This window comes from Actinia tenebrosa, unplaced genomic scaffold (assembly GCF_029948245.1).
Source record: "Actinia tenebrosa isolate PJP-AT-01 unplaced genomic scaffold, QUT_ActTen_1.0 PGA_scaffold0__85_contigs__length_37466705, whole genome shotgun sequence".
Taxonomy (NCBI): domain Eukaryota; kingdom Metazoa; phylum Cnidaria; class Anthozoa; order Actiniaria; family Actiniidae; genus Actinia; species Actinia tenebrosa.
This window is the reverse complement of record NW_028292569.1, coordinates 17832861-17858825: the sequence shown is the minus strand read 5'-3', so window position 1 is coordinate 17858825 and position 25965 is coordinate 17832861. Positions and strand designations below refer to the sequence as shown.

Sequence of the window (25965 nt, the reverse complement as noted above, 5' to 3'; positions counted from 1 at the left end):
AATAGCACGGTCACGTCCACAGTTTGTAGGAATGGATGGGGGGATGGGTGGGTAGGGGTACCAGCTAAAAACAGCAGATCACGCATTTCCTAACAGGTTTTTACGTGTACCTGTATTTTTCCTGAACGACAGGTATGAAAGATCAAAAACATTCAAGAATCCTATGTAAAAAAAGATTGCTTTAAGAGAGAGAGAAAAAAGAATATTTTAATAGCAAAAAACACCTCTTTTTCCAGCGAAATTTCACGCGCGAGGAATTAAATTCATGTGGCTTCGAAGCAAATATTTTTCGGAATTTTGCCAGCATCGTACAAAACAACCAAAAATATCAAGATAAACCTGAAATTAATAGCGTTACTAAATTTATAGACTTTCGTGACCCATTTTGTTGACATTCAACTACTAGTGCACGTGAACACTTCGTGTTCAGGGGGAATCCTTGTTTATCTCCATTTAAAATTTGTCCTTGAAGTAAACGCGCTTTAATCCAAAATTCTCTTGAAAAACCGATTTAGTTTTAGTTTCGTCGTATGAAATCAAAGCAATAGATTTATTTTTCCTTTTAAAATTGATTTTTGGATAGGTTAATAAGATTTAGGAGGAAGAATTTGAGGAAATATGTGTAATAGTGGTCCCTCCTGACCTGATCTCGTGAACTTCATTATTGTGGTGCGTGAGCAGACGTCGTGCAAATACACACGTTATTAAACGGGTTTTCCAGTTCAAGGCTCGCAACTCGGCTTTCTCCAGCGATCGGACGTGATCTCGAATCTTTGTAAACGGTTGCTCTTCAAATCTATGGTCAGTTGGTTTTGGAGAGAGCAGAGAGAGGAAGCTCGCATTTTTTCCCCAAAAGGATCCGAGTCTCACTGGTATTTTCTCAAATTGTAAGACAACGACATTGTGCATCTCATATTCTGATATTTGGAAAGGATCAAGCTTGCCATTCATTGATTCAAGCCCGAGTTTATTCAGCGTTTTTTTACTTGAGTCTCTAAAGCAGAGCAAGGATGGTTGAAAGCAAAGTGCTTAGATCTTGTCTAGCTGGAGGTGAGTCTTCAACAAACGCGCAGCTTGGAGTTTGAAAAAATTGTAAGCTTATGGATATGCATTTTAGCTGGTTGCTCGATCATATCCTATTTCAATTTCAAGCTCAAAGAATGAGATAGTATTTTATAATAAAGCACAATCGATTCACTGAGGCTTTCCCCCCCGAGCTTGTACGATTTTAGTTCGTTGTATAGTAAGCTTATATGTAAACTGTGAATGTTCATTTTTGAGCTAAACGCTTTACTAGCTTATATTCTGCGATCTTCAATATTTGTAGACAGCAGTCGGCGAGTCTCACGTTTCGAATAATCTAGAAACATATGGATATCAAGTTTCTCCCATAAACAGAAGCTTCCAGAAACCTTAATTTTTAAAATCAAATACATGTACAACAATTTCGATTTCACGGGCACTTGTTTGTTTAATAATGCAAATCAACACGAATTTTGATAAGCAGAACAAAATAAAGACGCAAGCAAAAATTGTCCATCAAATATTGTCATGTTAGGGTTGACAATTTTAAAGAACTTATTTTCTAAACTAAACTATTTGATTTAATTTTATTTGACTTTCAGCACAAATCTAAAATTTTTTTAAAGAACAAAAAATGTTTTGGCTTCATTTCTAGATTATTGACCTTATTTAGATACCATGTGGCTTTAGTTATTAGATTTATTCATGTTATTTTTGCTTCAGGGTTATCAACATGCTGTGCCAAAACAACGACGGCACCTTTAGAAAGGTTAAAAATTCTGTTTCAAGCCCAGAACCATCACTACAAGGACATGAGTAAGTTTAATTGGAAAATTAATTTTATTCATTAAATTTTGTTACCCTTGACATTAAAAATTAGTCATGCAATTTGTTAATGAGTTCATTAATGCATGTCAATAGGTATATACCAAGCCTTGAAAGCCATTTACAAGAAAGAAGGAACCCGTGGATACTATAAAGGTAAATTTCTACTAATTTTTTAAATATTTAACAATGTCAGCAATTTTCAATAATGCCCAATCGTTAAACAAAATTTCTTTGATATAATTGAGTTCATACTATGAAACTTTCCAATATTATGCAAACTTGGTTCCCAGGGTAGACAAATACGATCTGCAATCTGCATGCAGGGATTTGGTTTTTTCGATGCTGCCAATCAAAATTAATCAGTTAGGACCTTTTACATTAAGGGAAAAAAGTTTGCATAATATTGGAAAGTTTTATAGTGTGAACTCAATTATATCAAAGTGTTATCAGAATTTTTTTCCTGCTTTCACCATGGATTTTCATACTCTGCAAACTGATAGTGCAATTTTGTGAGTTGCATGCTGGAATTTGGTTTTTGCTGCCAGTACTTCAAGGATAATCAATGAGCACCTTATGCATTCCTGACTGATGGCTGCAAAAATGTCAATCTTACAACATGCCATTGAAATGTTTGAGTTTGCAGAATATTGATAATAATTGCAGTAATCGAAAGAGCAAGAGCTACTGTTGAACAAGAGTTCCACCAGTAGAGCGAGATTGTTTGAAAATATATTTAGTCGATATTTTTTTCTGTTTTCCTTTATAGGGAATGGAGCAATGATGGTACGTGTATTCCCATATGGTGCTATACAGTTTGTATCTTATGAACAGTTCAAGGATGTGTTCTCACATAGCTTCGACAATGGCCATGTTGGAAAGATTCTAGCAGGAGCACTTGCTGGCTTTACGGCATGTGCTTTTACCTATCCACTAGATGTCGTAAGGTCCAGGCTTGCATTCCAGGTTGCAGATGAGCAGCTGTACTGTGGAATTTGCCAGACACTTCAACAGATCTTTATGACTGAGGGTGGAATATCTGCGTTGTACAAGGGATTCATGCCCACTGGATTGGCAATGATTCCTGCTGTAGGTAAGAGAAAGAAGTTCATTAACCAATAATGATCTTAATTTGTGTAATACTCATCTATCCATCTGTCCTTCTGTCAATCAGTCAGTCAGTCACAGTCAGACAGTCAGTCACTTGCTCACCCATTTATTCATTCATTTATTCTTTCATTTATTCATTCTTTCAGTCAATCAGTCAATCAGTCAGTCAGTCATAGTCAGTCAGTCAGTCAGTCAATCAGTGAGTGAGTGAGTGAGTGAGTGAGAGAGTCAGTCAGTCAGTCAGTCTTGACTTACCTTGCTAACCCATTCACTCACTCATTCTTTTGTTCGTTCGTTCATTTATTTATTTATTCATTCATTTTGCTTTTATTTATCCATTTAAACTTATATAATTTATTTTATTGCATTTTCCAAAGGTCTTGGATTCTATGCCTTTGAGTCCTTCAAGGATTTCATAGTATCCATGAATGGCCCAATGACCAGAGTACATCCTGTTTCTGGAGACACAGTATTAACAGCTTCTGGAGGTCTGGTCTGTGGTGCATTGTCAGGAGCTTCCTCACAGACAGTTGCGTAAGTATAATCTAGAGCTTCATAAATATTAAAAGCTGCCTTAGGTATAATACCTGGCAACAACGACGGCAAAACTGTCTTAATGGCTATTTACAACAGAAATAATAAATTTTTTCTGCAACAAAACCAAAAGCAAATTTGCCAGCAAAAAAAAAAAAGAAAAAAAAGAAAAAAAAGCAGCTCAATTTGGAGGAAAAAGTGAAAGAATTTCAAACTTGAAAATTGAAAACGTATTGTTATGTCCTCCAAATTGAGCCAATACATGAATATGTTACATGGCTTTTCTTTATCTTTATGTTGGTTGATGCCATCTCACAGATGGATGCTTTTTTCATTTCTATAGCTATCCCTTAGACGTTGTGAGACGAAGAATGCAGCTTGCTGGTTCATTGGCTGATGGACACAAGTATAGAGGCTGCATCAGTACGTTCGTCACAGTGTACACAGAGAATGGGATAAAGCGTGGACTGTATCGTGGCTTGTCAATCAACTACCTCAGGGTGTGTCCACAAGTAGCAGTAATGTTCACTGTGTACGAACTTACAAAACAGCTACTTGAAGAATCATCAGCTTCTGAGTAGTCAGAATTGTGATAGCATAGCTGAAGCTGTGCCGAGGCTTGCTAAAGCCAGGATTGCAAGACGACACCTTTCTCCCCAACCCTTGGATGGATGCAAAGGATATTCTGATCTCAGGTGCTGTGCACTGTACTACCTAACATTTGAAAGATCAAAGCAAGAAATACTATAAGCAATTATTGCATCTTTAAAACTATCAGTGTTACACAGATTCACCTGATGATGTTGTGTACTATTTTAGGTGCACTGATGATGAGTCAAACAAAAGAGACGCTTTTGGACTTTTTATGTGTTTAATCCACATAATTAGCTATGAATATCAATTTCTAATTGATTTACATAAGGTTGCAAAAATATTTGCAGTGGATTCTAGTCTCCACAATCAAAAAATGTGATATAATCGAAACATTTCAGGGACCTTAAACATAGGCATTAGTTGACATTTTCTTGTTCTATTCATGCAGTTTGTTTGAGTACTCTGATCAAGATTAATTTCTTTTCAGGCTGCATTATGTACTGCTGTTTAAATTAGAATTTGGTCAAGTTTAAGCATTGAATCACTTGGAAGCTTTTTAAGCTGCAAGAACTTTAAATTTTGATTGACAGCAGCAAAACAGTAATTATACAAAACATAACAAGAAATTATCGAAAATCGTACAGTTTAAAAATATCGAATAGGTATAAAGTAATTATGAGAATTAACCATGATCGCTCATGAATATGGTATTGCTAAAGAATACCGCTGAAATTGCTTCATAGCAACCCTGCCACTTAATGAAAATTATGACATTTTCATTTGCTTCTACCATAATTATAGTTCATTATAAAACACTTTATCAAAAATTCTTCAAAAAAATTGAAAGCCTTTCATCAATGGGCCTTACTTACATGGTAGCCATGTTGACTAGAACATTATGTTTTCCCATGTGTATCCTCACATTCAAGTGCTTGAGAATAAATTTATGTGGGTTAAACAAAGGTTTTTACTCTCAGGAAGAAAAACATGGTGCCCGTGTTAGTAAGACCCATATTGGAAATCAATTATTTTGGCTGCAACAAAATTTACAATTTTATCCATCTATCATTGCATTTCCATGCTTATGTGTATGCAATACAGGATATTTCAAGACGTTTGCATTGACAGTGCAATATGATATGCAAAAGTATGACGGGCTTTTTGCTGAAAATGAACTTTTACAAGCCTTATTTGGCAGAACCAGCCAGCGTCTCATCAAAATGTGTCAGGTTAATGTACAAAAGCCTGAGAATAGGAGTATGTGAATACATTAAATGTGGTCTTACTTTTGCATAAAAAAATTATTTCTGAAAAAAAACCTTTAATTTTGTATTGATATTTCATTTGGTGAAATATAATTTCAAAGAAGTCAAAAAATATGTATATGATGTACATGGATATTTATCACTCATCTAGATTTTATTCAGATAGTTCAGATAGTTTAGATAGTAGGAAAATATATATTATTTACAAAATCCAATATAAAATAGAGGGATTATTATTTATGTAAAAAGAATTATCATTAGAAAAAATTCCTACCTGAACTAAAAAAGAATAGAATAAAAGTTTATAATAAATAAATGAGTTTTGTATTTCATTTTTTGTAAATTATAGACAATAGGGATCTGCCATTATATTTGATTTGCTGTGTAGCTGTAGTGGGGGTGTACAGTGAATATCCAGGAAGCTGAGAGATAGAAAGAGGGGGAGGTGGGGTTGGAAATTTTGGTGTTAGGCAAATCTCACTGCAATGGATGCAATAAACCAGCTTGAATAAATGAGTTTGTATTTCATCTTGCCATTATATTTGATTTGCTGTGTAGCTGTAGTGGGGGTGTGCAGTGAATATCCAGGAAGCTGAGAGAGAGAAAGAGGGGGGGGGGGGTTGGAAAATTTTGGTGTTAGGCAAATCTCACTGCAATGAATGCAATAAACTGGCTTTAATAATGAGTTTGTATTTCATTTTTTGTAAGTTATAGACAATAGGGATCTTGCCATTATATTAGGGACTTCAAAGTAGGGAGGTGGGATTTGAGGATTTTAGCCCCTCCCAGTGATAATGTTCAAGACAATAGGCCCTTCACTTACATGCAGAACCTTGGTTCAAGTATTAAATAAGGTCTCTTGGAGCTTACCTTTGTTGATTTAATTATCAAGTCTTCCTCCCTTGTATGTCGTCTAACGTTCTTCCACTCGGTATTTCCATAGTAGAAATTATTTTAGATATTCACGCTTAGCGAAAAATGAACATCACGTGATCTTTTAGCGCATATCGATGACGTTATGAAGGGTCAGATAAGTTAACAAGAAGGATTATGGGAAGATTTCACTGCCGGCAACCCTGACAATCATGGATATAAGAATAAAGTTCGAATGTATCGAATAAGCGGCATCCCGCAAAAAGCATGGTGTACCTTGTACTTGCCTGTATAGCATTCTCATCTTATATTTAAGTTTGACCGGTAATCTAGCTCTATATACTCTAGACTAAATAAAATAAGTGCATAATAATAGAGTACAAACACTAAAAGTGTGCAACATAAATATCACTAAATAGTGCACGTTATTTTATGATAGTTATATTGTTTTCTTTTGTTTAATTAGTGCTATTAACTGATAAATAGTGATAACTATTGCACACATTTAGTGTTTGTACTCTAGTGAATGTGGTATTAAATACCTATTTCTTAGCTGAACCAAGTTTCTATGAATCTGAACAAAATTACGATAAAGCAGTACGCCGTGACCTTGACGGTGCCGTGTCACTGGCTGGGCATATTGATAATCACGCGCTGTGTTTGGTCCGACTTTGCTCTGCGGTTTCATGCACAATCATGCAAAATTTTCTGATAATCTATTTAGTAAAGTCTATTCAAAGATTTGCAGGTCTCCGCGTGAAGAATGAGCAACAAAGGTCGTCTAGACGGCTGAAAGGGTAACAACAGCAAAACAAGCGAGTTATAGTGACCAAGACTAGCAAATCTTGAAGGAGATGTTATGGTGTGTACCATATATTTCTCACGTGATCTTACCCACGTGTACAAGTCTTGATCGTTCTCTTTTTTCTCTCTGCATCGAAAAGGCAGACAATAAGCTTTTGTTAGGGTAAATTTGTACATCAGTACAGCATTGAATATGGCAGATACTGCAGGAAAGGTTCGTTAACATTCTTATCTTACCAACTAGTTTGCGCTTTTAGTGATTGCAAGACACGAGACTGCAAATTTTAGTTGCAAGATTGGTACGGTATTTGTTTTGTGAGAATTAAGAGATTAGAGCTTTATGGGGCAAGAACCGGGGGCACGAATTTATGTTGCACGATATTTATTTTTTCGTAACAACCCCTGCACGCTTTTTTTGTGTTTGTTCGATATTTTTTCGTAGGTGGAGTGCTTGCTCGCAACCCTCGCAATTAGGCGACCCCCCCCACCCCCTATCAGGAATTTTATGGTCCCCCCTTGCTCGAACTTTCTTTACAGAATGTACAGAAATAACGAAAAAATGTTGATACCTAAATCAAGCTATTATATCGTTTATTATCACAGAGTTAAGCCTTAACGTAATTTTAAACTAGAGGTTACTCGAGCTGGTTGAACTACGTTTGACAAGCCCCATTCTTATTTATGTATGAGTCAATTCCAAAGGTTCCCATCCCCCCCCCCCCCCCCCCGGGCAACCCCCCAGGCATTTGACTTTTTCGGAAAAAATTGGTCAAATTTCCCACCATGTGGGCCAACAAAATAATCAAATGCCCCACCGTTCAGGCTCCACTAAGTGGTCAAATGCCCGCCCCTCCAGTCAGATGAATCTCTAATTTTACCTAAAAAGTACAAAACTGAGCCTGTATACATCCAACAAGTTTCATGCTAAGTACCTTTTGTGATCATTTTATCATTTATAGCTTTAATTTTATAAGAATTGAGACTTGAAATCTTTGCTGACTTTGGAATTAGCATAAACATATTTAGAGTGCAAATAATATACCCGTGAAATAGATAGCTAGCTAACTAATTTACTAACCTTTGGTTGCCTAAGTCTAATTATTAGTTAAAATAGGTGATCCGTGATGAGTAAACTAGTGTATGTGTGCTACTCAAGGGTGTGCATTTTAAAATATTTTTAAACACACTTACAAAAACTGAAACAATATTTTATTGTACATGCTTTTCCATTGTATAATTTGACATGTTTGCATTTTCGTATCTATTCATTCGTGTATTGAGTTGTTACTCTAGTAAACACCCGTGCCCTTGTCATGCCTCACTGAATTCCTATGTTTTGTCTAATTAAGCGCTAACTATCTCCTATTTCTTCCTAACTATTTAACGGATATATTATTTGCATTCTATTGTTTTGGGCTCCAAAAACTTATCCTTATCTACTCATTCTGTACTGTCATCCACATTGAAAAGTTTTGTTTCTTTTTCTTTTTAATTTCAAGCTTTTCTTACCCTGTTTTTCAAAGAAGTGACAAGTATAAGATTGTATTTTGAAACCCAATTTTTGTACAGTGGCGATTCGATTTCAATGACATCTCAATCAAGTCCTCTAAGCACGATCCTAGCTTTAAATTTTGCAATACGGTAATTTATACAAATTAGATAAGGCAGCTATATTTAGTCCAAAGTCAAATGCCCGCCCGTTCGGACATAGCATCAAATTCCCCACTCTATGGAACTTGACTATGGTCAAATGCCTGGGGTATACCTTGGGGGGGGGGGGGGGGGGGGGGGGATGGGAACCTTTGGAATTGACTCATACTTTAGCAATCCACATTTTGCTAACTTTCACTAAAACTTCATCTCTCTTTAACCTCTCCCCTTCCTTCCCCCATCACACATGTGGCTACACTTTCACTGCTACACTGCTTTGTGGTCCTTGTGACCTATTTGCCATTTTGATGATCAGCCCCTAGTACTGTACATACCTTCAATATCAAACTTTTTTTGCTTATTTCTTTTAGCCAATCAAATGTAGAGCAGCAGTTGCATGGGAAGCTGGTAAACCACTGACAGTGGAGACCATTGAAGTAGCTCCTCCAAAGGCCAATGAAGTCCGTATCAAAATCCTTGCAACAGGAGTATGCCATACTGACGCCTATACCCTGAGTGGAGTTGACCCTGAAGGCCTGTTCCCTTGTATCCTGGGTCACGAGGGGGGTGGTATTGTGGAGAGCGTTGGCAAAGGAGTAACAAAAGTCAAACCTGGTATGTCACTGTTATACCCGGGGGGTACTCTTGCTGGTTTAAGGTAGGGATGTGCCGCTGAGCCCTCTGAACCCTGACCCTATTCCAGAGTAAAATTGCTGAAATTCATACCCTGTTCCAGAGCAAGATCGCTGAAAACCATACTCTGTTCCAGTATTGCGAAAATAGATACCCTGTTCCAGAGAGGAGAGAGTGTGATTTCATATACCCTGTCCCAGAGTAAGCGCAATTTTATATACCCTGTTTGGCAGCATGACCCATATAGCAAATATAGGGGAGTACCCCCCGGGCTGTCATATGTACCCAATATAGGGCATGAAGATAGATTCCATGAAACTTGAGGCATGGACTAAAGGAAGAGGGAGGGCCTTGTGGACAACAATATTGTCCTTAATACTTTTTGGAAATATATTCACTATACTTCTTATTTTATTTTTGTCTTGTTGGGTAAATAAAAAATGTGAGGTCCAAAGGTGAGGCAGGGACACTTTCAGTATTTGTTTTTTAGCCATGCTAGATGGGATAAGGTAACCTTCAGTAAACTAACATTTCTTCTAGATAGGAAGGGGGAGGGGGGAGGGTTTGAATGTACTAGTTGCTCAATCCCTCCATTATACAGTTCCGTTCAGTGACCATGAATAATAGTTCCAAGTCGAGGTTGGAGTTGCCGCGCATGATAAAAAGTATAGTTTTGCTATGGGGGGTAACTCCAACTGGACTTGATAATATTATTGGTGATCACTGGACCAAACTGTAAAATGGATTATTCATTGCTTCATGGATGCTTTAAAAAATATATAGTAGTAAGTGCTGGCTCTCAGCTCGTATAATGGCTCTTCTAATGTTTACCTATCAACCACTGCACAATCAAGGAATTAAAGCATAGCAATTCTTTTTATTTTCTTAGGCGATCATGTGATTCCAACGTACATTCCTCAGTGTGGTGAATGTAAATTCTGCAAGAGTCCCAAAACCAATCTCTGTGGCAAGATCAGGTACTCTAAGGACTGACTACAAATGTTTAACTTTACATGAGCCAAACCTGTAATGACATAAAAGAATCAAGACCATTGTTTTCAATGCATACAGCTCTTATGTGAAGTTTGACCTGAGCCTATAAACATGGTTCATGCTACTCCTTATTAATCTCCTTGAAAACTCCTTGAATTTAATTCACGTGTTCAAGGGCACTTGAAAAGCTCTTGAATTTTACGATTTTAGCAAGACTCCTTGAATTTTTGCTTTGGTCATTACTTGCATGGTTCTGAAATAGATCTAGTCAGAAAGATCGGAAGAAATGAAAGTCGGCCATGTGCAACCACCGTTTAAAACCTTGACATATTTAGTTGATATACTCCTTGAAAATTCATTTATGGGTCCTTGTTTACTCCTTGAATAGTCCTTAAATTTTAAGTGTTTACCTCAGCACAAACCCTGTATAAAAATTAATAATGTTGGAGGTTTATAATTTAATGCCAGGTAAATTGTGCAATTAATTAAATAATAATAAATAATTTAATGAAGGAATTCTGATTTTAAATAAAGTTTAATACCATAGGGCTCTCTTTAAACTAGTTCTGCTAAATGAGGCATCCCTGTATAAAGAAATAATTGGACGAGAAAAATTCCAAGGACTGACAAAATTGGATGAGGCCATAGGCCAAGTCCAATTTGGCAGTCAGAGAAATTTTTTGAGTCTAATTACTTCTTGATTGGGGAGCATGAAATCCCATTACCTATTAATTATATAGCTGCCTAATTAATCCCATATCAACAAGACCTGTCCAATTAAGAAAATAATTGGACAGTTACCTATATGGGATTAATAATGAGAAGCTGTATTAATAAATTAACATACCATTGTGCAAAATAAAAATTAAATAATTATAATAAATAATTTAATGAAGGGATTCCGTGTTTAAATGAAGTTGCCAAGCTACCATACCATTTGTGTAATTAATTTTTAATTTGTAGATTTTTTACAACTTATTCAGGGGCACCCAAGGAAAAGGAGTAATGCCTGAAGGCACCTCTAGATTCACATGTAATGGTAAAACTGTCTACCATTTCATGGGTACCAGTACTTTTTCAGAGTACACTGTTGTGGCTGACATCTCCTGTGCCAAGGTAAAGCACTGACAAGCTCAGAACATCCTTACATTATCCACCACCCTCCTTGAAATCCAATCCCCATTCTCATTTGTTGCAGTGTGTGTGTTGGGGGAGGGGGGAGGGGGGAGGGGGGAGGGGGCAACCATGGTGAATGTTTTGATTACAAATTTATTTATAGACATTTATCGGGTGGGGGGGGGGGGGGGTACTCTTGCCCGTCTAGGGTAGGGATGTGCCACTGAACCCTCTGAACCCAGACCCTGTTCCAGAGCAAGATCGCTGAAAACAATACCCAGTTCCTGTATTGCGAAAATGGATACCCTGTTCCAGAGAGGAGAGAGTGTGAATTCATATACCCTGTCCCAGAGTGAGCGTAATTTTATAGGCATTTTAAAAGTCAAATATCCAATGTATAATTTGATTTCCTCAGGTCAATGAGAAAGCTCCACTAAATAAAGTGTGTTTACTTGGTTGTGGTATATCCACCGGATATGGTGCTGCACTAAATACTGCTAAAGTAATGAAGTTAATTATGTTTTTATCTGTTCTCAAATTCTTTTCTCTTTTTGAACATTTCTTTGTTGGGTAAAGCCTGGTTTTAAACTTCTCTTCTCTTTTATCATCTCGTCCCTTCTCCTCTCTTCTCTTCTTCTTGTCACGTCATGTCACGTCATGCCATGCCACATATGGTCACTTCTCATCTCCTCTCTTCTCTTTTTCTCCTCATGTATGTCATATCTTGTCTCTTCTCTTCAGTTCCTTTCTGTTTTGATCTGTTCTCTTCTGCTTTGCACTGCTCTACTCTCCTTTTCTCTTCTTGTCTCTTCTTCTCGTCACATCTCATCTCTTCTTCCATTCTCTTCGGTTCTCTACTCTGCCCTACTTTTCTCTTTTCTTCTCTTCTCTCCTCTTCTCTTCTCTTCTCCCTTTTTTTCTTCTTGTCTGTTCTATCTCTACTATTTCCTTCTCTCTATTTCCCTTATTTTCTTTTTTCTCCCTTCCCTCCTCTTTTTTTCTGTTTTATTCTATTCATGTTTTTACTCTTTGCTTTTTCATCTACATTATCAGGTAGAGCCAGGTTCAACTTGTGCTGTATGGGGACTTGGTGCTGTTGGACTGGCAACAGTTATGGGGTGTAAGGTTGCTGGTGCAACAAGAATCATTGGAGTTGACATAAATCCTACAAAGTTTATGCTGGGTAATTATGAGATACTTCTAAAGTGGTTACAAGACAGATATGCTATGGCTATACACAGCAGGGATTAGTTAAACACAGTGGAGCTCTTTAAATTTTGTTTTTCGGTTAGAGTGCTTATCCAGGGGACAGCGCTTATTTGAGGGTAGCAAGTTTGAATATTTTTGCTCTCATATGCATTTAATAGACCATAATATTCATGTTGTACCCATTTTTTTCCAATTGAATGTGACAAACCTCTACGTGAATGATCAGCTATTGTTTTGAAACTCGTCGGGATATCATCGTTATTCCTTTTGTATCCTTTGGGATACTCATAAATTTTTCTTAGAGTAAAAACAAGAGAAAATGAATCCTCTGGAGGTTTGTCGTGCTGAATTGGGAAGACATTGTCACACCACGGATAAGGTCTATTGGGGGTTGAGGGGGGGGAGGGGGTACTCCTGTACATATCTCTTGAGAGTCAGTGTACATACATTATTTCATTAACGTTGGACAATGTTTACAGCCAAGCAGTTTGGTGCAACAGAATGTTTGAATCCCAAGGATTATGACAAGCCCACTCAAGAGGTAAGTGATTATTATAATAGATACTAAAAACTGCATTTCAATGATAGAAATTTTGTCTGAAGGAACAAAACTATATAAAAGACCATAAAATTGAAATCAATAATTCACTTGTATAAACGCCATTTACTACCACTACCATACTCCTTTGCACACTTTCTTTTGTTCAGTTAATTGAAAGCAATTGACTTACATGTACTATTTTCATGAGGAAATATAAAATAATTTGAAGAAAGAAAATTCGCAAAGCATTTTGGTAGTGGTAGTAAAATGACCCTATCATGTATTCTTTGGAAGCAATACTTCATAGTCCTAATCAGCTAATGTGTTGCTATGTACGTTACCACCCAATTCAAACCTTCTGGGAATAGAAGCGTTTGTCTCTACAAATTCAACTCTGAAACCAAAATATAACGAACAATGAAACTTATTCCCATGTGGTTTGAATTGGGTGGTAACGTACATAGCAACACATTAGCTGATTAGGTCTATTACTTATTGTGATGGGGGAGGGGGGAGAGGAAAGATGTGAAATTAGGGGTACCCCTATGATGTTGGTTGGTACCTAATGTTTTTCTTTTTTTGTGTATCTAAGGTTTTAGTTGAAATGACCGATGGTGGTCTTGATTACACATTTGAGTGCATTGGTAATGTTAACACTATGGTATGTAGAAACCAAGGCTCATGCCCCAACAATAGAGTACTCAAGTGTGACGTCAATTTAATTATTTTCGATCTCTAATTTCTATAGACAATCAAAAAATACCTTTACACATCAAATTTGACAAGAATCAGGTGTTTGGAACGGAGCCAAAAATACAGTGATTAGTATGGAGTAATTATATATTCAAAAGCCTGGTCATATCTCAGCTGATATTTGTCCAATCCTCATCAAATTTGGTGTGTAAACATCTTTTCTGATTCTATCAAATTTGTTAACCAAAAATATGATCAAGCGAAAATCACTTTTTGTGACGTCACTTGAGTACTCTATTCCTCAAGTCTCCAAATAATATATCAATATATTAAATATATCGGCTCGAATGTATTTGTAAAGAGGCATTGGCTCACTGTACATATTGACGTTAAATAAAGTTATCTATAGCTATCTATCTAATGGAAATTAACTACTCAAGCTAGAGTGCACACCAATGGTAAAACAATTGATATAACCAGGAAGCGCTTTAAATTTAAGAGAAAAAAAAAATTATCAACTATTTGCTCAGGCATGAACCAAACAAAAAAGTGTAAAGGTATTTTCTTTTGCTCCCAATGAACACTCTGCCTACAGTAATATCCAATATTTTTTACAAAAAAGCTACAAAAGCAGACAATGCATCTTTGATTCGTTTCATGGATATGGCACATGCTGTATAACGTCTTTCTTGTATCAACTTATTTTCTCTAACCATAATACTTGACCCAGCTTTTATAATGAAAAGTCTGAGTAAATACTGCAGTCATGCATATAATGAATAATTTTATTGTGGTTTATAATAGCGTCAAGCATTGGAGGCTTGTCACAAGGGCTGGGGCACATCAGTCATTATTGGAGTTGCTGCAGGAGGAAAGGAAATCTCCACCCGTCCATTCCAGCTTGTTACTGGACGTGTGTGGAAAGGAACAGCTTTTGGAGGTATCATTATTAGAGTAGGGTTCCCATAATGTTTTATTTCAGGAAGAAAGGAAGAAAGTTGTGTTATTTAGTCTGATGTAATCCTTTTCCTAGGTTTTTTTTTAATATTAAAGAATGTGTAGTAGAAATTGTCCTTACCCACCCCACAGAGGAATTTGGAATATCCGAAGAGCAGGGGTGTCAGAGAAAGAACAAAAATGACAGAGTTTGTATGGAAGATAATTGCAATTTCTGGGGGTAGGGGGGTGTCTTAAAAAAATTCCTCCGTGGGGGGGGTATGGACAATTCTTGGAGTGGTGTAATGGTGAGAAGGCTTGCTTCCCACCAATGCAACCTGGGTTCATTCTCCAGACTCCACATTGTATGCGAGTAGAGTTGTTTGTTGGTTCTCTCCTGTGCTTCAAGGGCTTTTCTCTGGTTTCTCTCTGTCTTCAAAAATCAACTACAAAATTATATTTAGATTTGGAACTAGGTATAAATGAAAATTTCTGTGTAAATCTAGTAACCTTGCCAAATTGTGTAGTTTGTTTTTATTTACAGTATTTTGCTTTTACTGATATCCAGGCTACAAAAGTGGTGATGGTGTTCCCAAGCTTGTCGATGATTATCTTGCTGGAACTTTAAAAGTAGATGAGTTCATTACTCACAACATGCCTCTGGATAAAATCAATGAAGCCTTTGATCTGATGCACAAAGGCGAGAGGTATGTTTGGGTCTACTAGCACAAACAATGTTATATTTTGACATTACTGCAATTTCTCAATATTCTGCAAACTCAGACATTTAAATGGCTTGCAACAATATTTGTTTTTTGCTGCCATTAATTAAAACTTATCAGGCTGTATCTTTTATATTTGTAACTGGTGGCAGTGACAAAGAAATTTTAACAGACAACTCGTAATTTTATTGAGAAATATCACAGTAAGCATTCATACATTACCTAACCTTTTATATATAGCCGGTTCCCAGACATCAAAGTACATTGACCAACCAATTCAAAGGTCCTAAATCTCATGAAATCTGATAAATAGGATCTACAGTTGCTAGCTTAATCTCTATTACACACAATACATGTAACTATTTTATTTTAATTTATTTTTAGTATTCGTTCAATTGTCCACATGTAAGGATGAAGGAGTGTGAGTATCAACACTATTATTATTATCTCCCATTTTGATCATACTTGTCGGTACACTAGCACACTGTGATCTAGCACCATCACGTTTAGGATTCAACAATATCCATTTAAAATGTATATCAAGGGAAAATTCTTATTTTCAAAATCACTTATATGTGAACAGTGTAGTAGCATGGTTGCAGTATCTTTGTATGTGGTTTTCTCTTTTCAAAGATATAAACATTTGAAATATCAATATGCAAATGAGATGACATAAATTCAAGAATGTTACGTTTTGCAGTTTAATTTAGTTTAGTGTTCTGAACCTAAAAGTATTTAAAACTATATATTTCAGTTATAAGGATGATTTTCAAACTACTTTTAAGTAGTTTACTTAGGTTATTTCACTTCAGAACACTTGTCATAATTTACACTGCGAAACGTAACAATGGAATTTACGTCATCTCATTTGCAAAGTTATTGATATTTCAAATTTAATGTTTATATCTCTGAAAAGAGAAGACCACATTTTTCCTTGATAATTATACTCTTTAAGGTCACTTACACATGAGGGGTTTTGGTCTCAGGGCATGCTCAACAGCCATTTTTCCCTCCCTCCATAAAAATCAATTTCTAAATTCCAATTTGATAATGGAATGAAAATAACAGGTATTCTTGGTTATTTGAAGGCTACCACAAACAGAGCTTTGGCTACCTCCGGTACAAAGTTGACTGTCATTTCACTATGTGTAGAATAATTTTTGACACCTGTATATGCTTTTCTTAGTTATAAATTTTTTTTTACTTGAATTTTTTTTATTGATTATCAAGTTTTAAAAAACTACAAATGCTAAGCAGAATAATTCATCTTGTCATATTATCAGTCGTTACTTACTTAAGCCCATCGTCCCCATAGGAACACAGACCATCAATCGCTTTCCTCCTCAACTAGCAAATATCAGCCTTTAATGACACATTTTTAAACGCTGTTTTCTTTCTCACAGGTGTGTTCCGTCTTACATATCAAGCTCTCCAAGAAACTGGTTAAACCCTAGTCATGTTGATCATTGTCTATACTATACTGTAGTTAATTAATAAATTGATTGCTAAAGAAAATGAAATAAATTGGAATAAAATAGAAGATTTTCAGAACAATGATGTTGAGTCTTATTTGATGTAATCTTACAATCTCACTATAGCTACAATAGAGAATAAGAGAAAAAACATCATTTGATATTTTTCTCTTATTCTCTATTTCATTACTCACACTGAACGCATATTTCATAACTACTATACTATAGCTAGAGTAGTTTGTTTCCATAATCATAATATAAAAACTAAGTATAGGATCAATTAGTCCAATATTGTGTTATTGAGCATAATATAATGACCTAAAGAAGTAGACCAGTCTTAATGTTTTCCCATTCATTTCAGAACATGTGTCATTCCCTTGAGTATCATGTCTCTGTTTAATGGTTGTGAGACACATACATAAGTACCTGAGAATGACAAATGTTCTGAAATGGAAAGAACATCATGCACAAGCTAAATAGCTCTACCTGTATTCCATGATAAAAATTAAGTTTCCTAACTTTGAATGCCAAAGTTGTTTTTGAGTTGCAATTGATTTTGATATTTCTTACAGAAGCACTGTTTTAGGATGTTCAACTATTGTTTGTGCACATCTGTTCTGGGCACATGGTTTTTTCCAAGATCAAGCTCTTACACTCATTAAAAAAATGATCGGCTAAATCTTAAAGAAAAACATTGGTGACCCATTTTTTTTGAGCAATTTATAAAGAATTAGATAAGTTGTTAATGTACCAAAAATATAAAAAATGGTGACCCCCAATTTTGCTTATCAAACTTGAATGTTTTTTCACCGTGTGAAGTTGAGGAAACAAATTATTTGGGAAATGATGGTTCCTTTTGCATTAAAACTTCGTATACTACAACAGCAATTCAAGACAGGGCCATACCACAATACTGTATTGTCTAGTTAAATTCTCGGACTTTACATTTGTGACTTGAAATGTGGGGCTCCATTTTCTTCTAGACGTGCAGTTAAGATATCACAACCTGTTTCTGTAACCAACAAAGTATGTTCAAACTGTGCTGATCGTTTACCATCTTGAGTGACAGCTGTCCATCTGTCTGGCCACGTCTCATCTCTCCAGGTGCCTAGAAGAAATGAAGTTTAATGAATATGGACCCAGCAGGAGGTGGTTGTTTTTGAGACCGGATCTCTCAGGAAAACTTATAAGGCATTTCCATAGTAATGCCTGAATTAGCACATTTTGGGGGGGGATTTGCAAAGTTTTAGGGAGGTGCTGTACCGTTTCACAGTCATACAAAAATCTACTGCCAGAACGTGTAGAATAATTACCTTGAGAGATCATAGGCTCAATAGTAAATGTATGTCCTGGTTTCATGACTCCAACAGCTTTGTTTTCTATAGAGAGAAAAAGAAGATGAACAACTTGGGTAAATGTTAGATTGAAACATACAGGTGACCAATATTGAAAGTCAGCAGGGTTTTCATTGGTATCCAGTGGTTCAGCCCCCAGTGGTTAAGAACCACTCTTCAAGTTTTGAAGTTTTGAGTTGATAGGCGAAGATCATGAACTAGCTGGAGAGTCCTGCGAACTGGCATTTTTTAAAATTACTAAGCTATTACAGATGTGCGAATCGAAAAACCGTGGGCGAAAAACCTAGAAATATTTCAAGAATGTTCAATAGCCAATCAGAAGAGTAATTGTTATCTTTCTGTTATCTTGTGGTTAGAAAGTCAATTCTAATTGGCCAAGAAGAATAGAAGATGGTAGATTAAACCAGAGAAAATTTGCTCAATTTTATCAGAGAATTCTCCAATTCCCAACCCTTAATTAAGTTACACATCATGATCAGCCACGATGAACTGATCATATCGTGAGTGGGAGACTAACAGGAAAATGTACCTCGAACAAATTGGTATCAATTGTAATTGAAGGGATGAAAATGAAAATGGCCTAAGCGACTTTTTGGGATATTTTTTAAAAATAGCCTAAACCAAACAAAAATACCAGCAAACAGCCTCTTTTAGTTTAAATATGAATGTTTAGTATTTAATTTTCATGATTTTGATCGGAAAAGTAGAAAAACGCTCCTTAGTTACGCATTGGCTTTGCTTGACAATTATTCATGATATTTGCATGAATATTTCATTGTAATATTTACAGATGGTTTTACATACTGGAATAGTGAGGAACACTTGGTGCTGTGTGAAATAACCTGGAAGAAGAAAGAGAAAAGAAATGTCAGGCTCTCTTGTATGTATTATGATGTAAGTGTAGGGGGAGCAGTTAGTTCAATTGCAATAGTCCCCTTCACAGTTCCCTGCGCCACAGGTAGCCCAAGCTTGGTTTCTGTGGTGTCCTGTTATAAGGAAATGTATGGGGATTCATCAAAAATTTCAATAAAATCATCAAAACGTGACATAAAGCCTCGAAATTTTACCCTATCATTGAGAAATAGCACTTCTTTCGCTCTGTGTGGTTATTTTTTGAATTTAGCCCATTTTAAGGATTTTTTCCCCCACCAGTAAGAAAAAAGAGAAGGTTGGAAACTCGGGATCCAAAAGCGAGCCATCACGAGTCTTTGAAACCTCGTACGTCTTCAAATTTTCTTTCCAGTGCCAAATTTTAGTCATGACCCTTCTCTCACATCTCTACAGAACCGAGAAAGTCGCATTAGAGATTAGTCTTCGCGTCTTTAAGCCATGAAATTTGCCTGTATTCACATACTACCTCGCTTGTTCTGACCCGTACTTGGAGCTCACTGTACACCAGTTCAACGGATTTCTTTCGGCAACCGACCCGAGGTCACGCCGGAAGTCTTCGTATCGTACATGCGGATTGGATTTGGATATAGTCTTTCTTCGAAATTATGGTGAGTGTATTTTTTAACGGCCTAGGATACAAAAGTATTTAACTTATAATTTCGAAGAAAGACTATATCCCAATCCAATCCGCATATACGATACGAAGACTTCCGGCGTGACCTCGGGCGAAAGAAGTGCTATTTCTCAATGATAGGGTAAAATTTCGAGGCTTTATGTCACGTTTTGATGATTTTATTGAAATTTTTGATGAATCCCCATACATTTCCTTATAACAGGACACCACAGAAACCAAGCTTGGGCTACCTGTGCCTGCGCCATCTTGAAAGGTAGCCGTGCCTTTGCATCGAAGCCAGATGAAAGGTGAGCTTGCAATGATAGACTTTTTTAACAGCTTGGACAAGCTCATTGTTCGTCTCCCTTCCATGCAAAGGCATGGCTACCTTTCAAGATGGTGCAGGGAACTGTGAAGAGGACTATTGACCCTTTTGGCTTGGGCGTAATGTTTTTCCATTCAAGACCACATGCCATTTCCTAGAGTATCATTTCTTTGTTTAATGGTCACATATGAAAAGACACATAAATATGGATACGACTCAAACAAAGAATCTTATTCTAAAGAGAATGACATATGGTTTAAAATGGGAAGATACTACGCCCAAGCCCCGGGGGGGTACTCCAATATATGGACTATACGAGGATGATCCGCTGAACAGAGTATGGTTTCTCGAGCTTCTTAACATAAACAGGGTATGCAATTTCACTCAAGTTCCAAGTTCTTCCTAAGCTTACTGTCATATTCAGGGTTTCTACTTTTGTATTGACCAAAACTGGTCATTATGGTCGTAAAAAAACGATCAGCAAGATGACATGATAATTGAAACAGGAACTCTACAGTGCAATAAATTATATCTTTTGTCATAAACAGGGTCCACAAATTTGAGTTTTTTTATCATAAACAGGGTACCCCTTTCAGAATCCCAGCGGAACACTCCTACCCAAATCCTGGCGGAGTGCCCCCTCCCCCCCCCCCCCCCCCCCCCCCCCCCCCCGGGGGCCCAAGCATAAAGGGTTTAATGACACTTACTGATTTATTCCATGACCGCAGTAGCTTCTAACAACAGAAAATCCATGAGCTTGGGCATGCTTCTGTATTACATTTCCAATCTCTCTGTATCGTACACCAGGCTTCACTGATGGTACAAAATTTTCACCATGGTCACTTCATGATATTTGCTCGGCTATTTGGGTTGCCTGTGGTATTTGCACCACAGGAGGCCCAAAAAGCAATTTACTTCAGTTTATGGACTTACCTATGTCTATGGCCTGCATAAGACATTCATGTGTTACATTAACTAGCTTCTTGGAGTTGCTGTCTACATTGCCCACAAAGAAGGTCTCATTTAAATCACCATGGAAACCACCATGATACACCGTGATGTCCACTGAAATATACAAGATTGAAATTGTGACAAATAACTAGACATGTACGTCATACAAAATCGGCCTCAATCAAACCTTTGGTCTGCTTTTGCATAACTGAATGTACATTGCTAGGTCAAGCAAGGTTAATTGCAGCCATTTTGTCTGCCTTTCATGATTGACTGCCATGGCTCATCGTCGATTGATGACCATGGCAGATTGTAGAGCAGTTCTCAGCTGCTAGAATGATCTACTGTACAAATACCCTTCAAAATATGCAAATTATGTGCACATACAATTAACTATGTCACCATCCTCTAGAGGTCTCTTGTCTGGTATTCCATGGCAGATAACTTCATTAACTGACCTAGGATTAAGATAAATGTATAAGTATCTGGTCCATAAATAAATAAAACTGCTTTGCAATCCATGGAAATTAATGTTATTAAATTCAATATTACGCAAACTCAGCAGTTGGGAGTTGCCCATTGGAATTCTGTTTTTCATGAGGTACTGAAAAGGATTAATTTTGATTGACAGAAGAGAAAAACCAAATTCCAGCATACATCTCGCAGTGACCAAGTTTACATAATATCATTGAAATCTGCAGTAAAATGAAGATAACAGAGTTGTGTTTAACTTACGTGCAGCAAGACTTTGGGAAGTTGTGATAGTTTAGTGGAGATGGGTAACAATTTCTCTCTACACTAGCCTAAAAATTGAAAAAAATTATTCACATCATTATACTGTATTACATTATTCTGTAAGATTTTCTGTCCCTTTTGTAGCTATATACCAGTGATCAGCAGATCCAGAATATTAAAAGGGGGTTCCAAAATGGCTGCTGCACAGAAAAAGCTGGTGCAATTAGCTTAAAACGGGAGTTCCACAGGACCACCCCTGGATCGACAGTCATGTACTTCAAGCATAAGATTCTACTATACCCACCTCATGTACAATTCTGTCTATTTCATCTCCTGTTGCTCCAATTTTAATTGCTTTTGCACCTTCATCTAGCACTTCTCTTGCTAACTGTTGGTATTAATTTTGTGGTGAACTTAGTCATGAATGAATGAATAAAACTGGCAAATTATTAAGAAACCTGTTGCTCATTTAGTATCAGTTAAAGTTACAGTTTAAAGCTTAGATAGTACAGCTGTATAGGTACAGTATGCTCTTATTGGTCAAGAACTGCATGTGTCTCAAGGGTGGATCCAGCCACAATTTTAGGGGGGGCTAATTGAGTTTCTTCCGTCAACACAACAGAAAACAATAAAAAAAAGCAACTAATTCTTCAGTTTTTTTTTTTTTTTCTGCTGAAGGGGGCCTTCAGCCCCCCTTTACCCCCCCTGGATCCGCCCTTGTGTCTGTGTTTGGTGAATGGATTTTGATGCTACCATTTTACTTACTTTGCAAACTAGTCTCATGCCTTCTATTTCATCTTTAGAAAGAACTTGGATTTGAGTACTCTGCTTTGATTTCATCTCAGAGATTGGATTTCCTATAAACAAAGACTTGTTAATAATTTATAACATCTTGACAGTTGCGCAATGTGCAATTAAAGTATAACCCGCAATAATATATTTGCGTATTTTTATGCAAAGTCTTCAGTACATTAAACTCATGGCACATTTTGATTCAAAGCTGGCCAGTTTTACCAAATTAGGCTTGTAAAAGATCATTTACCAGCAGTAGCAAAAAGCCTATAGCATAGAAGTATGTGAATACATAAATTTCAATATGGTCATACTTTTGTGTGTCACGCTGTGAGAAGTATAGGAAATATTGGGCATAAGATTGAATCAATAGATCTAGATATGTCAGTATCATGTGTCATCCTGTAAGAAGTATTGGAAATATTGAGTATAAGATTGAAACAAGAGATCTAGTATAGATACATGTATCTTACCAGTATCAGCATAGTCTGGTCTTTCAATGTGTGGTGGAACCGTTTTCATTGGTGTCTAGTTTGCAGGACAAAATAAAAAAATTATTTTGCTTTGTAATAATTTTATCTACTCTCTTTTGACAATATATATTGAAGAAATAAAAAGCGTGACTGCGTGCTGTGTGCAGTTACAAAGCACTCGGGGATAGGTAGAACATGAGAGAAGTGTTAGAAGAAGCATCATGCGTAGCATAGTGCTTCTCAACACTTCTCAAGTGCTCTGCCAATCCCCAAGTGCTTTATAACTTCAAAAAGCAAAGCAAGCAAGTTTTTTATTTCTTATGTCAAATACAAAGGGAGCATGTGTGCTGTGTGCTCTCATAAAGCACATGCTCCCAACCAATAAGTATGTGAGATTTATAAGTTATTTTACAAATATTTTTATTAACTCTCTTTCAATATATATAAATCGCATCCAAGTCAACAACAATAAAATAAGAAGAAACTATATCTAAAAAAATATATGTAGATATGTATATAATATAGAACTTACTATTTGTTAAAAAGATATGAAAAAAGAATAAAATGAAATAAATAATAGATAAATAAATAAATAAATAAACAAATAAATAAGTAAATAAATAAATGAATGAATGAATGAATGAATGAATGAATGAATGAATAAATATAGGATATTATATACTATACTACTATTTTTATGCTTTTTAATAATTCATAATAATTAATATATAATTAGTGCACTAGTTACCAACCTGTGGCCATGGTCGTATCTTGCCTGTAAATCTATAGTCTGGCCAAGGATTATAACTATTGCTGGTTTTAACATTCATTTCACCTTGGGAATTTAATATTAAGAATTTAATATTTATCTAGTACTATTATAGTAAGTTATACTGCTATTATTACGCTAATAATTTTGTAAAATGTTAGAACGCCTGCAGTATATAATATTATCAAACTCATTAATAATTCATGAGGAAAACACAAAAGAAATCATGACCGTGAAGAGTGTTGTAAATCTGATACAAAACTGTGTTCATTTGCATAAACTTTAAGTTGGATTTTCTTGGCCAAATTTACTTTAATTTTGAAAATTTTAGTGAAACACAAAGGAACTAACCTAGACGTTTGATAAGTCATATACAGTATTCGTGTCCGTGTTGTATCAGATATACAATCCCTTGGCTACGCCTCGTGGTTGTATATCTGATACAACACGGCCACTCATACTGTATAATACATTACTAATGATATATGTACATTAGAAATTGAGAGAGAAATTTGGAGTAAAGTAGAACAATGTGAAATACATGTTGTACTGTAGGTAGATTATTGGTATACGGAATCTAGGGTAGAGTTAGGATAAAGAAAGAGATTCTCACTCATAGTTACCACACCTGCAGCTTTGGCAGCTTTGTGAAGTTTTTTGTGCTCATTCCAGTAACCTTTGAAACAGTCCTTGTAAACAAATAAAATACAGTATTAAAGCTACACCAATAATTGGAAAGTATAACTCTTATTGGTAAGAGAGAGGGAGAGAAGTAGAGAAAGAGCGGGAGGTTTGTTCAAGAGCTGACCTGTACAGGCCCGCAAATGATCCCAGGACCGCAAATGATCCCGGGACCGCAAATGATCCCCGAATAGGACCGCAAATGATCCTGGACCGCAAACGATCCCGATACTGGATCGCAAATGATCGCGCAATAATATACGGAATGGTTTGGAGTGGGGGAATCCTCAACATGGATAATTATTGTGAATCCTAATAGGAATCCTATAAATACTTTTACTTATGTATTTTCAACTTAGACAAAAATCCTTGCATTTCAAAATATAATACGATTTACAGTTCTTTTGTTCATTGTGATCATTTGTGATCCAGTATCGGGATCATTTGCGGTCCGGGATCATTTGCGGTCCTGGGATCATTTGCGGGCCTGTACAGACCTCCTGAGTGAAAATTTTGCCATACAGTTAATGGGAACCTGAGTTAAGAGAATAATTTATTAGGGAAATGTTTAAAAAATTTTATTGAATTTTGCATTGAATTTCTGATTGTGTGTGTGATTGTGTGGTATATGTATGTGATTTGAGGGGGGGGGGGGGGTTGGGGGTTGGGTGAAAGGTGAGGTAAATTGCTTTGCTTTGGAGAATGAGGTGAAAATGAAAACAATGAAATTCAATGAAAATTCAATGCTTTTCCCATCTCATTACATTTTAAAAAGAAAGCAAGCTTACTGCATCATCCTAGTGATGCACGAAATTTATGCCAGAAGAAATAAAAAAAAAAAAAAATCCTGCACATCTTAAAAGATCAACTCAACAATTTCTTCATCCAAGGCAGAAAATGGCTAACTAATGTAAGTTAAAAATGAGTTAGGTGAGATAATTTCGAGCAAAGCAATCCTAATTTTAGCTTAGGTTTTGGTTTTGCTGCATGGTCAGGCGACAGTCACCTTACTTTCCTTTTCGTATGAAAATATTATCAAATGTGCAGAAATTCGAACAGATTTTTACCTGTGAACAAAAGAAGCTTCCCTCGATATTTAACTTGATGCAAGAAGGGCATTGTAGACTGGCTGGCTTGTTACAGGCTGGTGTTTCACACACTTTTTGCGCTACACCTTCGTCCGCCATCTTGCAGAACTTCCTCGACCCATTCCCTTATCGTTATGCAAACCACAGGAACCCCGCACCTGTTTTCCTAGGTAGTGGGTGGGTGGGTATTTTCCCTTAATAGAAAGTGTATGTAGCAAAAGAAGCCCAGTTCATTCAATAGTGTTTTCACTCACGTGACAAGGCAGCCGTATTGATAAAGCATCCTCCTCAAAAAAGTA

At 36.4% G+C, this 25965-nt stretch overlaps 3 protein-coding genes across 3 annotated transcripts; 2 read left to right on the top strand and 1 right to left on the bottom strand.

The window, feature by feature from the left end:
• Positions 1-720: 720 nt before the first annotated feature.
• On the top strand, positions 721-5879 carry LOC116288236 (mitochondrial coenzyme A transporter SLC25A16). The gene is made up of 6 exons (XM_031695002.2): positions 721-1050; positions 1747-1839; positions 1945-2004; positions 2618-2941; positions 3336-3492; positions 3836-5879. Exons 1-6 carry the CDS (start codon positions 1011-1013, stop codon positions 4071-4073), a joined length of 912 nt encoding a protein of 303 aa, XP_031550862.1. The 5' UTR covers positions 721-1010; the 3' UTR covers positions 4074-5879.
• Positions 5880-7103: 1224 nt separating this feature from the next.
• Positions 7104-17075, top strand: LOC116288230 (alcohol dehydrogenase class-3). The gene is made up of 12 exons (XM_031694997.2): positions 7104-7242; positions 9050-9293; positions 10201-10288; positions 11288-11420; positions 11836-11922; positions 12474-12603; positions 13109-13170; positions 13763-13831; positions 14668-14803; positions 15368-15506; positions 15906-15942; positions 16925-17075. The coding sequence occupies exons 1-11, from the start codon at positions 7222-7224 to the stop codon at positions 15928-15930; spliced, it is 1134 nt and encodes a 377-aa protein (XP_031550857.1). The 5' UTR covers positions 7104-7221; the 3' UTR covers positions 15931-15942; positions 16925-17075.
• Positions 15685-25775, bottom strand: LOC116288229 (methionine aminopeptidase 1). Its single transcript, XM_031694996.1, has 13 exons — positions 25646-25775; positions 24526-24586; positions 23881-23963; positions 23129-23183; positions 22629-22720; positions 22168-22251; positions 21864-21931; positions 21516-21586; positions 21111-21242; positions 20885-20990; positions 19153-19190; positions 18307-18372; positions 15685-18101 (listed from the first exon to the last, which is right to left on the bottom strand). The coding sequence occupies exons 1-13, from the start codon at positions 25763-25765 to the stop codon at positions 17935-17937; spliced, it is 1143 nt and encodes a 380-aa protein (XP_031550856.1). The 5' UTR covers positions 25766-25775; the 3' UTR covers positions 15685-17934.
• Between the last annotated feature and the right edge of the window lie 190 nt (positions 25776-25965).